Source organism: Micromys minutus, assembly GCF_963924665.1.
Source record: "Micromys minutus genome assembly, chromosome: 21".
Taxonomy (NCBI): Eukaryota; Metazoa; Chordata; class Mammalia; order Rodentia; family Muridae; genus Micromys; species Micromys minutus.
Genome location: NC_137956.1, coordinates 39061924 through 39077912, shown reverse-complemented (window position 1 = coordinate 39077912; position 15989 = coordinate 39061924). Strand labels below are relative to the sequence as shown.

The window sequence follows — 15989 nt, the reverse complement described above, 5'->3', positions numbered from 1 at the left end:
GGGGCGGGAAGCCCATAGGGCAGGCCGGGATTTAAAACCTTGACTGACTCCCGATAGCCTCAGGCTCTTCCTCAAACTAATCAAAGCAAGCCACGCAGTTCAGAGCAGAATAGGCTGCCTAGAACCAGAAATCCCTGCCTCCAGAAGGTTAAAGTTCTCCAAAGAGCTGAAAAGCCTGAATCACACATTCAGGTCAAATAGCAGTGGGAGGTGGAGCAATCAGTTTGGCCCTCGGGGCAGGGGCAGGCACAATACCCTTGCGGCCTAGCCTTTTATAGTGGTCTCTAGCTCTCCTGCTAGGCACAAGCAGCCAACACAGTCAGGTATTCCACAAGTATTTATTGATCTTGGTAGCTCCAGTTCTGGGAAGTTAGGAACACAGCTGTGAATTATGCATAGTCTCCTGCCACCTCAGAATCCTCTTTAGTAACGTGTACTGAGAACCATTGTTTCCTGAACACAGCACTACGGTGTGTTCCTTTCAGGGGGAAAAAAAATGAAGTGGGGCTTAAACTACCTTCAGGAGGGCTGACTGCAAGAATGCAGAGTAGCTACCAAAGGTAGCCAGACCTTCCCAGAAAATGGTTGTACATATTCCTGTCCAACTTTCCAGCTCTGAGACACCTTGCAGCATGGCTTAATAATAGTTCCCAGGGACAAAGCCAGGAAGAACTAGAGGGGAAACAGAATCTGATCGCAGGAAAAAGCAGCAGTCTTCTTCATTCAGTGATTGCTCCGGGGCAATGGAGGGTCTCAGCCTCAGTGAGTATCAGTGTGGCGACATTCACTTGGATACACTCCCCCAGGGTTGCTCTCTCATCACCCTGAGCATGATGGGCAGAAACAACTAAAAGAAAGGACTGGGATCACGGATGTGCTTCACGCTGAGTCTGATGACAAACAGGCTGGAGGGAGGGTCCATTCTCCAGCCCCCACTGTGCCAACAGCACCTGCCCAGAACTGACACAGGACACTTTCAGGAGCCAGCATAGGGACTTAAGCGCTCAAGTTCCTTCATCTTCACCTCCTAGGCTGGTAGCAGACAATTTCAAAGGGGACTATTTTCTTTCTTCTTTTCTTTCTTTCATTCATTCTTTCTTTTTTTTTAATATGGAGTCTCACTATGTAGCCCTGATTGGCCTGGGATTTACTGTGTAGACCAGGCTGGCCTTGAACTCATAGAATGCGGAGATGAAAGGCATGTGCGATGCCTGGCCCTAGGACATTTTTTTTTCTCTCGAGGATATAATACAAAAGAACAAAAGCTACTAGCAGAAGCAGGGGAATGAATAGAGAGTGTGTCTTCCTCAAGCTTCCCAAGTCCGTGGGTGTCAAAACAGCAGTGGCTTCCTAGGCTACAGTGACAGGTTTATCTCAGCAATGGGAGGGAGAAGGGGTGGTAGCAGGACAGGCAAGAGGAGCTCAAGGATTCTAACTAGAACTGGTGGATTCTGAGAGGAAGAGACTGAATTTACATGACAGACAGTCAAAGACAGAAAGAGCCCCCACTAGGAATTCACGCTAAAACAACTGGATGGGTGTCAAGAATTCCCAATCTGTAGATTTTGCCCAGATAGAACTTGGATGCACAGGGATGCTTCGGCCTCTGGTGGCCAAACCCCACCTAGGTGGGCACAGAAGGCCAATGTCTCAAGTAGAAGCTGCTGCTCACGTGTAGGAGAGTAAATTCAGATCATAACAGCCATCGACCTACAACAGAAGACACCATCAGTGCTGAGCTGCTCAAAGCAATGTAAGCCAGGCAGAGGAACACCATCACTCACGTCAAAGCGGCCGATCCTCGTGGAAGTATGACTAGCCCGAATCATCTCTGTCAATGCCCACATCTGCTGCACCTCAGAGGAGACTCTGCTGGGGTCTGGGAGACCCTGCTCCAGAAAGAAGGGACAGTGGTCATGAATCTCTCCCCAGACATGTTCTTAGAGATATAAAAGAATGGGGCACTCCAGACAAAACCAGTAACATTCCCGGATAACTTACAGAACAGTTATGGCCTGATAGTCATTAAACAAGATCCGTGATTAAACCAGGAATGAGGATGACTCAACGCCCACAGAGCACCCAAGAAGACAATGAACTGGTTCTGGGTCCAGTCTCAAAAGTCTGTGGTGTTGGGAATCAAGCCCAGGACTTTGTGCATACTAGTTAAGTATTCTAGCACTGAGCTACATCCCCAGGCAGCCCCAGGATAGCCAGAGGCCCACTTGTTTGTGCTCTGGACATTAAAACCATGCATATGTGGTTAATACCCACTTACCTCAAGGTGGGGAATAGGCTGCTCATTGGACACTGGGTGGGAAAGCCACTTGGGAAACGCCAAGGAGGGGCTCTGCAAAGCAAAGATATACTGACGTAAATGCGGCAGAATCTAAGAGCACTAGCACCTGAGAGTAAAGAAAAGGATCCTTGAGCCTAAGACCCTGGGAAATCCATGCTCAGAACCATATAACATCAAAGGGCCCCTCAGATTACTAAACTCTCCAGTTATGCAGAAGGGGAACCCAGAAGCATAAGCAACAAAAGTACATCCCAGCACCTACAAGGAGTGGGTAGTCTCAAAGGTCAGGGGATGCTGACACAGAACCTCACCTTTGATCATGAACTCCTGCATCCACACCTCCACGCTCCAGCTTCCATGAAGGCTTCCCTCGGAATCTCGCCATCCTTGCCTGTGACCCACCCCAGTGCCCCATCTCTCCTAGCCCGAGCTAGCTTGTAAGGTCAAAGGCTAGCCAGTGGGTTTCAGAGAGCCACTTGCCTTTGGTCCCTGCTGGTAGATTTGCAGCTCCTCCACTGTGAAAGACAGCCATAGTGGTGATGGCTGCCGCAGGATCAGACGCAGCTCCAGCACTCGGGTCATGTCACACAGCATCTGACAAACAGACACACAGAAGGACCCACTGAGCAGGAGGTGGTGGTGCCCAATTTCAATTCTAGCACTGGGCAGAGGCAGGCAGTTCCTTTCTCTGAGTTCAAGGCCAGCCTGTTCTACAAAGCAAGTTCCAGGATAGCCAGGGATACATGGAGAAACTCTGTCTCAATAAGTAGATAAATAAATAAATAATAAAAAAATTTTTTTTCCAAAAAACAAATACTTTTTTTTTTAAAGGCCCACTGAAGACCCAGCTCATTTACCAAGAACCTCCCAATCTAAGGTAAAACCAGATGCTTCTCCAAGCATTTATGAAGGACAGAACAGTGGCCCCTCCAAAGTCCACTCCATAGGCAGGGAGTCCTCATCTAGGATTCCCTGGCCATGCTGAGGCCCGGCTGACCTGGTGCTTGAACAGTGATACATACTCCTGGGCTCCCTCCTCACTGTGTGGGTCAGACATCAAACAGTAGTCCCGCAGACAAGTTACCCACTTGGCTGGTGTGTGCATTGAGGTTTGCTGACGAACACGGATGCTCAAAAAAGCTGTGTAGTAATTCTTAAACGTGATCTCCTGCAACTAGAATACACAGGACCCACCATAAGAAATGAGGCCCAGTGATACATCCTTTTGCAATGTATACTTTTGCTAGCCAATTCAACAATTACTGGGGCCCAAACACAACGTTGTTTTCCTAAAAGTGCTCATAGATCTGTAAGTCATGCAAACAAACCATCCCAACATACCTGGAATGGTGTCAGAGGTCAGAACCTTAACCCCAAAGAAAGCAGAATAATGGACATGGGAAACATGAATAAGAATGAGCTTGCTAAGTGGACCAGGGAAGATAGGTAAGGTAATAAATATTGGGCTGAGGGTGTGGCTCAGCTGGTTCAGTGCTTGCCTTGTCTAGCATGTTTGAAGTTCTATGCTGGATGCTCAGTACTGCATAAACCAGGTGTGTGATGTATACCTGTAATCTCAGGGTTTGGGAAGTAGAGGCAGGAGGATCAGAAGTTCATGATAAGCCTCAGCTATTCTTGGCCACCCTGAGATTTCTAAGATCCACACCCCTCCCAAGAGTAGTATATTTTTAAAAAGTGCCAGAGTGAGAGAATTTGAGAATCTAATATGTCATTCATCCTGGTAATAGCAGAGGTTCTCCCCACCACCACCACCACCTTTCTCTCAGAATTAGCAGACTTAGACCAGAATAAGAATAATAGTAGGGCAGTGCACTGTAAGGGGATGGGGAGCCAGTGGGCTGGGCAGCCTATAGTACCAACTGCCAGAACAGTTAGTTTCCATCACTGGATGCACACCAGAATCACCTATAGAACTCAAAACCAAACCAAACAAACAAAACACAGATATCAGGACTAGAGAGATGGCTCAGCAACTAAGAGCACTTGGTGCTCTTGCAGAGAACTAGGTTTGGTTCCCAGCACCTACATGGCACTTTACAGCTGTTTATAACCCCAGTTCCAGGGGATTCGGGACCTTCTTCTGGCCTCTACTAGTACCAGGCATGTACAAGATATATAAGGATACATGCAAACACAACATGCATAAATTTAAAATAAACCTTTAAAATATAAAATTACTAAATAAGTAAATAAAATATAGATGTCAAAGATCCACCTCAAACACACTAATTCATATTTTCCAGAGTCAGATGAATTAATTAGGTTCCCCTAGCCCATGGTAAGCAACATCTTGGGAGAGAACAACATACTGTAACACAAAGCATGTAGGGCCAAGAGAGTGGGTGAAGAAAGAATGCTATGCCATTAGAGGTAGGCTTTGTCCTGTGTTGAGGTCATGCAATGCCTTGTCAGCTGAGATGGAAGTCCAACTAGGGATTAGAAACAAGTCACTAGGAGGACCTAGATGTGGCAGGTGCATTATAATGAGTAGGTTTGCATCATTATTTAACGATCCCAGCTATGGCCAAAATCAAATACCCTCTCACTTGTACTGAGGTTTCTAGAGATATCCTGGGCACCTGGAAGAGATGCTGAAGAGGATAGGACGGGAAACACTAGTCTGTCTATTTGATAAAGTCTATTAATAAAGACTGTAAATGCTTCTGAATAGGGCCAGTTTGCAAAAGCAAGAGTCACGGTAGAGGCTGTGCAAATGCCTAGGAAACGCCCAAGTTGCTAGATATTCCCCGCCCAGAAGCTGGATCGCGTCTATCGGGGTTGCTCACCTCAAAAGGCGCGATGTTGGGAAAAGTGACATCAACGACCAGCACGCCAGGCCGACCTTGGGAGGTCCTCATGTCGCCCACTTGCAGGGCTACGGTGCTTTTCACATGGCAGGGCACCAACACACGAGACATGATTTGGGAGGCTACAACCAAGCGAAATCACCGCTAACAGACAGTTTCCATCCAACCATTTGCCCTTATTGGTGTCGCCTATCAACCAAAAGAACTACAATTCCCAGGCGACATAACGCTTGTAACAGTCCAGCCAATCACCGATGCTCAGGGCGGGTCAAGAGTAGGAAACGCCAGCGGAAGTTTTTCTTCAACCAATCACCCTCGCGTCGGTAAGCCCCGCCCAGGCTGCTACGGGCAACCGTTGAGCCGTTCTTTATCCAAGGGATCCAGAATGCTTTGGGCTGGCTTTAACCTCCTTTAAATTCTGCTACTTTGTTAGGTTAAAATGTATAAAACAATCAGACACTTAGTGATGCTCGCTTTTAATCCCAGCACCTGGAAGACAGAGGCAGGCGGGACTCTTGAGTTCGGGGCCAGCCTGGTCTATAGAGAGAGTTCCAGGACAGCCAAGGTTGTTGTTACACAAAGAAACTGTCTCTCTATTACAGCACAAGATAAATCTGAGTGGGCTGGAGAGATGGCTCAGTGGTTAAGAGCACTGACTGCTCTCTCGGAGGTCCCGAGTTAAAATTCCAGCAACCACATGGTGACTCAACCATCTGTAATAAAATCTGATGCCCTTTTCTGATCTGTCTGAAGACAGCTATAATGTGCTTATATAATAAACAAACAAACAAACAAACCTTTTAAAAAATCCATCTGGGTACAACCGTCTGCAGTTTCAGACCTAAGGGATTTGGCACCCTCTCCTGGCCTTGGAACATTTGTTTTATATTAAAAATACAAAACAGATGAGGTATGTTGGTGCAAACCTTTAATCCCAAAATTGAGGAGGCAGAGTCAGAAGCAGGTGAAGCACTGTTTGGGACTCTACAGAGAGTTCCAAACCAGTCCTGTCTCAAAAACAAGCAAAAACAACCCATAAAGGCACAAGGCGTGTTGATTCACTCCTGTAATCCCAGCTAAATTGAAAAATTTAGTTAAAAAATAAAGAGCTAAGCATTGGTGATGCTTTAGTTAACCCAGCACTTGGAAGGCAGAAGCAGAATCAGGAAGATCAGAAGTTCAAGGAGTCTTGAACAGGTTTCAGGATAGCTTGGGCTATGTGAGGCCCTAGCTAAAATTGGAAGAATGCAAAATAGCCCAATAAATTGGTTGACTGAAAAAGAGGCAAATTCTTGGTTTGGGATTTTTTTTTTTAATTATTTTTTTTTGAGATAAGATCTCACTACAGATGTAGATGAGACTGATCCCAAATTCACAGAGATCCATCTGCCTCTGACTCCTTAATTCTGTGATTAAAGGCGTGTATCACCATGCCAACCTGCCAAGTTTTCATTTTACATTTTATATTGAGGCATTTGGGAACATAAGGTGTATGGTCAGAAGTGTCAGCCCATGCACCAGGAGAGACAACTTTGCAGTGAAAATCCCTTGCTACTTTTCCAGAAGACCAAGTTTAGCTCCCAAAACTCCCATCAGGCCCCAGTGAGTGCCTATAACTTTATGCTCTCTTCTGGCCTCTGAGAAAAATTTGAACTTATGTGCACATACACCTACACAGGCACATGTGCATGTGCATACACATCATTTAAAATTAAGCCTGGGGCTGGAGAGATGGCTCAGTGGTTAAGAGCACTGTCTGCTCTTCCAGAGGTCCTGAGTTCAAATCCCAGCAACCACATGATGGCTCACAACCATCTGTAATGAGATCTGATGCCCTCTTCTGGGGAGTCTGAAGATAGCTACAGTGTACTCATATATAATAAATAAATAAATAAAATAAAATAAAATAAAGCTTGGCAGTGGTGGCACATGCCTTTAATCCCATCTCTCAGGAGGCAAAAGTAGGTAGATCTCTGTGAAGTCCCAGGACAGCCAAAGCTACACAGAGGAACCCCATCTTTGTGTAGGTGCAGTGGGGAGTGCGATTCCTGGGAAATGATCCAGTGAGTAAAAGCACTTGCTATGCAGACTTGAGGACCTGAGTTCAAATCCCCAGAACCCGTGTTAGAAACAAAAGAAAGCAGGACAAGACTGTACATGCCTGTAATCCTAGCATTTGGCAGAGTAGAAACAAGAGGATTCTGGGAGCCCAATGGCCAGCCAGCCTAGCCAAATAGGGAAGTTCTGGTTCAATGAGAGACTGTATGAAAGGAGTAAGGCAGGCATAGAGCAAGACACCCAAATTTTTCCCTGACCTCCAAATGTTAGAGCACAGGTATGTGTACCCACACATACACATTGTACCAAACACAATATATATACATAACACAAGAAATTTTTAAAGTTTAGACAATATTTTTTTAATTAAGCAAGTTCCTGAAAAATAGAAGCATATAAGCCAAACTGTACTCTTGTTAAAGAAGAAATTATAGAAAGCCATAGTTTCTGGGTGAAGCTCATACACCATGTCCCAATGGCCTAGGCTAAAAATAAAAATGGAGTCACTCATACTAACGGTCCACGTCACCAAGATGAAATTAAACTGTTTATCCAAATTTCCAAGAAGTCAGGATGAGAAAAATAGCAGCCAGCTTTCCCAGACAGACCAGTTTGAATTGACACAATCCTGTCCCATCTCCCTTAACCCAAACACAAAAATGGTAACATGGTGTTAACTGATTGGCTTCCCTGTATACATTTTATACTGGAAATAACTTTGAAATGACTAACCCGCTTTTTGTTTCTGCTTCTATTCTCTTTAGTCCTTTGCTGTCTGTGAATCCAACCTCTTGTGCTAGGTTTGGGGTTTTCTTATATTTTGTTTTGGTTTTTGAATCTTCTTTTTCTTTTTTAAATATTTGTTTATTTTCTTTATATAAGTACACCATCCACTATCTTCAGATACACAAGAAGAAGGCATCAGATCCCATTACAGATGGTTGTGAGCCACCATGTGGTTGCTGGGATTTGAACTCAGGACCTCTGGAAGAACAGTCAGTAACCACTGAGCAATCTCTCCAGCACCTTGAATGTTCTTATATAGCTCTTAAATGCATGATCCTGGGAGAGATCTCTGCCATCACACAGAAATCTGTTGTATTATACAATAATGTAGCTGCCCCAGCTTTCTTCTGATAACTATTTGTATGGAACACATCTCCTATCCTTTTATATGTAACTGCTTTGTGTACTTACATCTAAAGTGATCTTCCAGGATGGAGAGATGGCTTAGTGGTTAAGAGCGCTGACTGCTCTTCCACAGGTCCCGAGTTCAATTCCCAGCAACCACACGGTGGCTCACAACCATCTGTAATGGGATCTGATGCCCTCCTCTGCTGTGTCTGAAGACAGCAACAGTGTACTTATAGTGATAAAAATAAACAAATCTTAAAAAAAAAAAAAGAGTGATCTTCCTTGCTAAGCATGGAGTATATGCCTCTAATTGCAAAAATCAGGAGGTTGAAGGCAAGAGTATCTCCTCGAGTTCAAGGCCTGCCTGCCACACTTAGTGTGTTCCAGGACCATCCTGTTTCAGGCTGGAGAAGACAGTTCAGAGGTAAAAAGCTCTTGTCACCATGCCTCATGGCAACTTTAACCGAAGCAAACTCACCTCAAAGGTGAGGAGAGAGCAGATTCCGACAAGTTGTCTTCTGGTCTATGCCTGTACACTAGACATAATGAATAAATGAACATATAAAAAAGAATATTCTAAATAAGTGCATTGGGACTGGGGGGATAGCTCAGTTGGTACGATGTGTTTGGTTTTTCGAGACAGGGCTTCTCTGTGTAACCCAAGCTGGAACTAGAACCTGGAACTCACTCTACATATCAGGCTGGCCTTGAACTCAGAGATCAAACCTCTGCCTCCCAGTGTTAGGATTAGAGGAGTATTCCACCACCACCTCACTCGGGTGAATCAGAAAGAGGTGTCAGAGACAGTCGGATCCGAGCTTGAGGTCAGCCTAGTCTACAGAGCAAGCGTTGCCTGTATAATGAAATGAAACCTTTCTCAAAAAAGAAAACAAAAGAGTAAGTAAATAAATAAATGCCAGGAGTAATGTTGTTGGTCTTGGTCTTTAATCCCAATGATAACAGAAGAATCATGAGTTCAAGACCAGCCTCAGATATATAGCAGGGTCAATTCCAAAGATAGCTGGGCTATGTAAGAGTCTATTTTAAAAACACAAAAATGAGGGTTAGAGAGAGATGGCTCGGTGATTAAGAGAACTGGCTGTTCTTGCAGAGGTCCTGGGTTCAATTCCCAACATACAGGTAGCTCATGACCATCCTGTAATTCCAGTCTCAGGAGATCTGATGGCCAGGCAAAACACTCATACACTTAAAAATAAGTTAAAGGGGGAGGGGGCAGAGCACTTGGTTGCCATGCCATTCTGTAGGACCCAGATTTAATCTCAATTACTACTGATAAGCAAACATCATCCACATAGCAGGACTTGGCCTCTCTTGTTTATGGTGATGCTTCGGACAATTAGAATAAAGCCTAGACTACCAGGTGGTGGCCCACGCCTTTAATCCCAGCACTTGAAAGGCAGAGGCAGGAGGATTTCTGTGAGTTCAAAGCCATCCTGGTCTACAGATCAAGTTCTAGGACAGCCAGAGCTGTTACACAGAGAACCCTTGTTTCAAAAAAGCCAAGACAATAAAAAAATAAAAATACATACATATTAGATCATGAGGGCTCAATCTGCATTTGCTAAATAGATGGATGACTTTGCTTTTTTTTTTTTTTTTAATTTTATAAAGATTTGTTTATTTTATGTGAGTACACTGTAGCTGTTTTCAGACGCACCAGAAGAGGGCATTTGATCCCATTGCAGATATTGTGAGCCACCATGTGGTTGCTGGGAATTGAACTTAGGACCTTTGGAAAAGCAATCAGTGTTCTTAATAGCCGAGTTTCTCCAGCCCTGGCTTTGCATTTCTTAGTATCATTTCTTAAAGAGAATCCCATTAGTTGTCAAACCAGCAGAATGTGTTATGAGTTCTGGGGATGGCTTCCTGAAAGCTTATCCTTAACCTTGGCTTGCCTTCCTTAATGTCCTTTGGGTTCAGGCCTTTTAGTTTTCATTTTGTTTGTTTTTACAATAGGGTGTTGTGAAGCCCAGGCTGGCCTCAAACTCTCTATGTGGGCCTTGATCTCCTAATTCCCCTGCCTCCTAGAATGAAGGATTACACAGTGTAACCCCATCTTCCCCCCTTGGTTTGCTCTTTCCCCTAGAAGTGGAGATCCTGAGCCACCACGTGGGTGGTGGGAGTTGAACCCTGGTCAGTCCAGCCATTGCTCTTCACTACTGAGCCATCTCTTCAGCCCTTGCTTTTTAATTTTTGCTTTATTATTTCTCTTATTACCCCCTCCCCTCTCCACCCACCATGTGTGTGTGTGTGCACATGCGTGTGCCCGTGTTTATGTGAAGGAAATATAAACACACAATGCGGATATTTGCTTGCCATGCTGCACATGTGGTGGTCAGAGGACAATTTACAGGAGTTGATTCTCTCCTACCCTGCGGGTCCGAGGATTGAACTCAGATCATCAGGGATGGCCACAGGAACCTTTACCCAGAGTCATCTCACTCGTCATCCTGGTTTTTGAGACAGGGTCTTGCTAATTAACTCTGTCTGGCCTCAAACACAAGTTGGTCCTTCTGTGAACAGGAATGATAGATTATAGGCATTCCGTCTGTCCTGTCCTATTCAACCAGCCCACTGCAAAACGCTAAGGAATTAAAAGAAAGACCTTGAGCATGCTAGACAAACGTTTTACTAGTCAGCAAAATACTCGAAAAATGTGCTATAGGATGGGATGACATCCTCACAGCCTGGTCAGCAACTCCTAGGAAACCCAACGGTGCCAATCAGTTTTGTAAAAAAGATGATTTTTTTTGTTTTGTTTTTTTTTTTGTTTTTTGTTTTTTGTTTTTTTAAGTGATGGAAACTCAAATTCAAGTCCCTTTGTATGCTGGGTAAGCATGGTTCTCCTGGGCTCCAATTTTGTTGACTTCAAATGGGCGGGCAGAAAAGAGGTGAGTGAAAGACACTGTCAGTAATGTGGGTGTGAACAGAACAGCACAGCACCGACAAGTGTAGGTCTACTTGTTTGCTGAGTTTGAAATTTCAGTATTTGTAGGATTATAGCGGGACACCAGGTATGCAGTACCCTCAGAGAACAGAAGAGGGCACCAGATCCCTTGGAACCAGTGTTATACAGCCCGTTGTGAGTCACGGTGTGATCCTCTGGAAGAGCAGTCAGTGTTTAACTGCTGATCTTTTGCCCAGATTTTAGGCTTTGAAAATTATTTATTTAGGGGTTAAAGAGATGGCTCAGTGGTTAGTAGCACTGACTGCTCTTCCAAAGGTCCTGAGTTCAAATCCCAGCAACCACATGGTGGCTCACAACTGTCTGTAATAAGATCTGATGCCCCATTCTGGTGTGTCTGAAGACAGCTTCAGTGTACTCATATATAAATCTTTTTTTATTAAATGATTTATTTAAATTTCATATTTTCTTGCTAAGCAGTGGTGGCACACATCTTTAATCCCAGCACTCTGGAGGCAGAGGCAGGCAAATCTCTGTAAATTCAAGGCCAGCTTATTCTACAAAACAAGTTCCAGGGCCCCCAAAGCTACATAGAGAAATCCTGTCTTGAAAAGGTGCTCCCCACCTGTGTGTGTCTGTGTGTGTGTTTTCTAGAAATGGAACCATGTCCTCTACAAGGACAGCAAGAGCGCTTAGCTGCTGAGCTGTCTCTCCAACCTCCTTAAGAGTTATTTATACTGAGGCAGATAAAATAGATCTGCAGTAAAAAGTGTATTCTTATCTTGCAGAGGACTCCAATCCTGTTTCCAGCATCCACATTAAACATCATAGCATTGTTATAACTCTGGCTCCAAGGGATGGAAAGCCCTGCTCTGTGTATGGCTCCAAGGGATGGAAAGCCCTGCTCTGTGTCTGTGAGCACCTGCACTCACACATGCATATTCCCAAGCCAGAGGCACACATATACAACAAAAGCTTTTTAAAGGGTTATTTATTGAAACAATCTTCTCTGGAATTCACTATGCAGTCTAGGCTGGCCTCAAATTCACAGAGATCCACTTGCCTTTGCTTCCCAAGTGATGGGTTAAAGGTGTGTGCCACCATATATGGCCTAAAGATTTATTTTTGAAGTCTGGAGAGAGTGCTCCTTGGTTTAGAGTATTACAATCAGAATTTCAGACAGTTGTAAGCTGCCATGTGGATGCTGGGGACAAAACCCAGATCCTCAGGAAGAATATTCACTGCTTATAACTTCTGACCAATCTTTCCACCCCCTTTTTTTGAGATTTATTTTATTTTATTTTATATGGATACACTGTAGCTGTCTTTAGACACACCAGAAGAGGGAATCAGATCCCATTACAGGTGGTTGTAAGCCACCATGTGGTTGCTGGGATTTGAACTCAGGACCTTTGGAAGAGCAGTCAGTGTTCTTAACCACTGAGCCATCTCTCTAGCCCAGCATATATCTTTATCAATTTTTAAATTTTATGTTTTTGGCCATTGTGCCTGAATGTGTCTGTGCATGACAGAAATTCAGTGCCCTTGGAGGTCAGAAGATGGCGTTAGACTTCAATAACTGGAATCACAGACAGTTGCAAGCCACTATGTTGGTGCTGAGAATTGAACCCAGATACTCTGGAAGAACAGCCAATGTTCCTAACTGCAGAGCCATCTTTCCAGACCTATCTTAATTTATTTGTTTGCTTGCTTGTTTGGTTTTTCAAGACAGGGTTTCTCTCTATAGCTCTATTGGTCTTGGAACTGTCTCTGAAGACCAGGCTGGCCTTGAATTCATAGAGATTTGCCTGCCTGTGCCTCCTGGGTGCTGGGATTAAAGGTGTATACCACAACCACCTATTTTTTTAAAACCTTTTTATGTTTAATTAACTTATTTTACACCTGCAGGTCAGAAGAGGGCATCAGATTCCTTCACTAATGGTAATGAACCACATGAATTTAACTCAGGACCTCTGGAAGAGCAGTCAGCACTATTAGAGAAAAAGGAGCCATGGAGGTCAGAAGAAGGCATCATATTCCCCTGGAAGTGGTGTTGTAAGAGGCTGTGACTCTCCTGATGCTGTGTACTGGGAGTACAAGCCAGCCCTTTGGAAGAGCCAACTGTGTTCTTAACCACCAATCCATCTCTCTAGTCCCTAAATTTAAAAAATTACATCTTATTCATTCACTCATTCATTTTGTGTGCATGTATGTGTGTGAATATGTATATCCTGGTGCAGATGTGGAGATCAGAGGATAACATGGGGAGTCAGGTCTCTGCTTCTTTATTTTTTTAAGGTAGGTTTGTTTGTTTGTTTGTTTGTTTGAGTACACTGTAGCTGTCTTCAGACACACCAGAAGAGGGCATCAGATCTCATTACAGATGGTTGTGAGTCACCATGTGGTTGCTGGGAATTTAATTCAAGACCTGTGGAAGAGCAGTCAATGCTCTTAACCACTGAGCCATCTCTCCAGACCTCTCTTTGCTTCTTTCAAGTAGCTCAGCACCTCAGGCTTAAATCAAGTACTTTTACCTGATCCCTCTTACTGTCCCCTAGGTTTTTGCTATTTTTTTTTAAATTGTAGAGTGTGTGTGTGTTCCATGTTTGAGGATGCATGCTACAGAGTGTGAAGTGACTGAAGTCAGAGTATTTCCTATTTTGCAGACATGCTTACCAGTCAGACTGATGGAGGCTATTTTTCAGGTGAGATTTGTTCTTCCCAACTGTGCCAAGTTGACAACCAAGATTAGCCATCACAAAGGACAACTCTGTAGTGTGGGGGCTCTTCCTCCATATTTACAAGAGTTTGGGGTCAAACCCAGGTCACCAAATCTGTGTAGACATGTCGATGAGCTAGAGTTTTAGGGGTTCCCCCCAATTTATTATTTTATGTTTATGGTGTTTTGCCTGTAGGTATGTCTTTGTACCATATGCATGATGGGTCCAAGAAGACACTAAATCCCTTGAAACTGAAGTTAGAGAAAGTTTTAGCCACCACGTGGTACCAGGAGTAGAAACAGTCTTCTGGTAGAACCATAAGTGCTCTCAACTGATGAGCCATCTTTCCAGCTCTCCAGAAGGTCTTAGGTAGCTCATGCTGGCCTCAAACTCCTGACTCCCCTGCTTCTGCCTCTCAAGTGGCTTTATAGACCTGTGCCACCACACCAGGCATGCTCCCCCCTTCATTTATGGTGTTAAGGACTGAACCCAGGACTGGTTTATGCCTACTAGGCACTTTACCATTTGGCTGTATTTCTAGCCTTGTGTGTGTGTGTGTGTGTGTGTGTGTGGTGTACATGTGGGGGGTGTGTGTGGTATGTGGTAGATGTGTGTGGTGTGGGTATGTGTATGTGTGTGTATGGTGTGGTGTGTGTGTGGTATGTGGCATACTCATATAAAATGAGTATATGTGTATGTGTGTGTGGTATGTGTATATGTATATGTGTATGTATGTGTGTGTATGGTGTGTGATGTATGTGTGTGGTATGTATGTGTATTTGTGTGTATGTGTGTGGTATGGTGTGTGTGTGTGTGTAACACAGAAGAGACTTCTGTTGTTTATACTAGCCTCAAACTTGCTATGTAGCCAAGTAACTCTTGTTTTTCTGAGTCTGGGTCTTGCTATATAGCCTAGACTTGATGATCATTTGATGCTGTCCTCTTGTCTCAGCCTGCCAAGAGCTGGGATTCCAGGCACAGACCACTACATCTGGATCCTCTTATTTGTTTATTTATTTATTTAACAGTGCTAGGGATCAAACCCACAGACAGTCTTTCGAGCTATCTCCAGTAGGCTGGTGTGAGGTAGCACAGTGGAAAAGCGGAGCAAGCAGCTCCCTTGAGGCTCTCCTAGCCTAATCCCATAGGCTCTGAAGGGCAGTGCTAGTCAAGTGGCCAGGAGGAGGTCCTTGACTCATAGCCAGTTGGGGCTGAACCACCATGGAATTTCCCTAACCTTAGGGACTCTTAAGGCTAGAATCCCTACAAGTTAAGTATGTAAGACATACACAGATTCTTTTAAATTACAGGCTTACAGGCAAGATAATGAATAGAAAGTTGAGGGTTTTTTTTTTTTTTCCTGTGAAAATTGTCAATAGCCTTTTCAGATTATGCATGCACGTAAAGAAGGCTGGAGGAGCAGCCTGCTCTGGTCATGAAATCCCTTCCCAGGCCCTGTCTCTAAATGCCTCGCTGCCTTCCCAAATGTTGGCTGACAGCCCTAGCATCTCCCTGGGGCTTGCTGTGGAATACTCAGCTGTTCCCACCCTGGTTTCTGTGTGTCTAATCAGGAAGGACAGGAAACAAGATTTTCTCTAGTTCTTTGGAGCAGGGGTGCTGGGAAAGCTAGGGGCTTGGAGAAGCTTCCTGCAGCTGCTGGGAACAGGAAGCCAAAGGCTTGTATGTCTCTAGTTTTCCTGGGACCCATGTCTTGCCACCAAAGTCTCAGTGCTTCTTCTTCTTCTCTCTCTTTCCCTCCTTCCTCTCTCCCTCTCTCTTTCCCTCCCCCCCCCCTTCCTCTCTCTCTCTTTCTCCAGGATGGGGACTTCCAATTTAGCCTTGGCCATCCTGGGATTTATTATGTAGACAGACTGGCCTCAAACTCACAGAGATCCCCCAGTTACAGCCTACAGAATGCTGGGATTAAAGGCATGTGCTACCATGCCTATCTAGATCTCTGGGATTTCTATCAAAACACGCCCCCCCCCCCTTTTTAAGATCTTTTTACTTCATGTGTATATGAG

General features: G+C 44.5%; 1 protein-coding gene across 1 annotated transcript; it reads right to left on the bottom strand.

The window, feature by feature from the left end:
• Nucleotides 1-318: 318 nt before the first annotated feature.
• On the bottom strand, nucleotides 319-5305 carry NICN1 (nicolin 1, tubulin polyglutamylase complex subunit). The gene is made up of 6 exons (XM_080934795.1): nucleotides 5107-5305; nucleotides 3297-3473; nucleotides 2780-2893; nucleotides 2279-2350; nucleotides 1785-1889; nucleotides 319-1710 (listed from the first exon to the last, which is right to left on the bottom strand). The coding sequence occupies exons 1-6, from the start codon at nucleotides 5236-5238 to the stop codon at nucleotides 1669-1671; spliced, it is 642 nt and encodes a 213-aa protein (XP_080790921.1). The 5' UTR covers nucleotides 5239-5305; the 3' UTR covers nucleotides 319-1668.
• Between the last annotated feature and the right edge of the window lie 10684 nt (nucleotides 5306-15989).

Bases quoted from the DNA above. Each gene is read 5' to 3' on its own strand.
- NICN1 (XM_080934795.1), bottom strand. From the start codon at position 5,238: ATGTCTCGTGTGTTGGTGCCCTGCCATGTGAAAAGCACCGTAGCCCTG. The intron at 2,894-3,296 runs GTCAGCCGGGCC...TCTGTTTGTCAG, and splicing joins TATCACTGTTCAAGCACCAG to ATGCTGTGTGACATGACCCG. The intron at 2,351-2,779 runs GCAAGTGGCTCT...TTTGCTTTGCAG, and splicing joins TCTACCAGCAGGGACCAAAG to AGCCCCTCCTTGGCGTTTCC.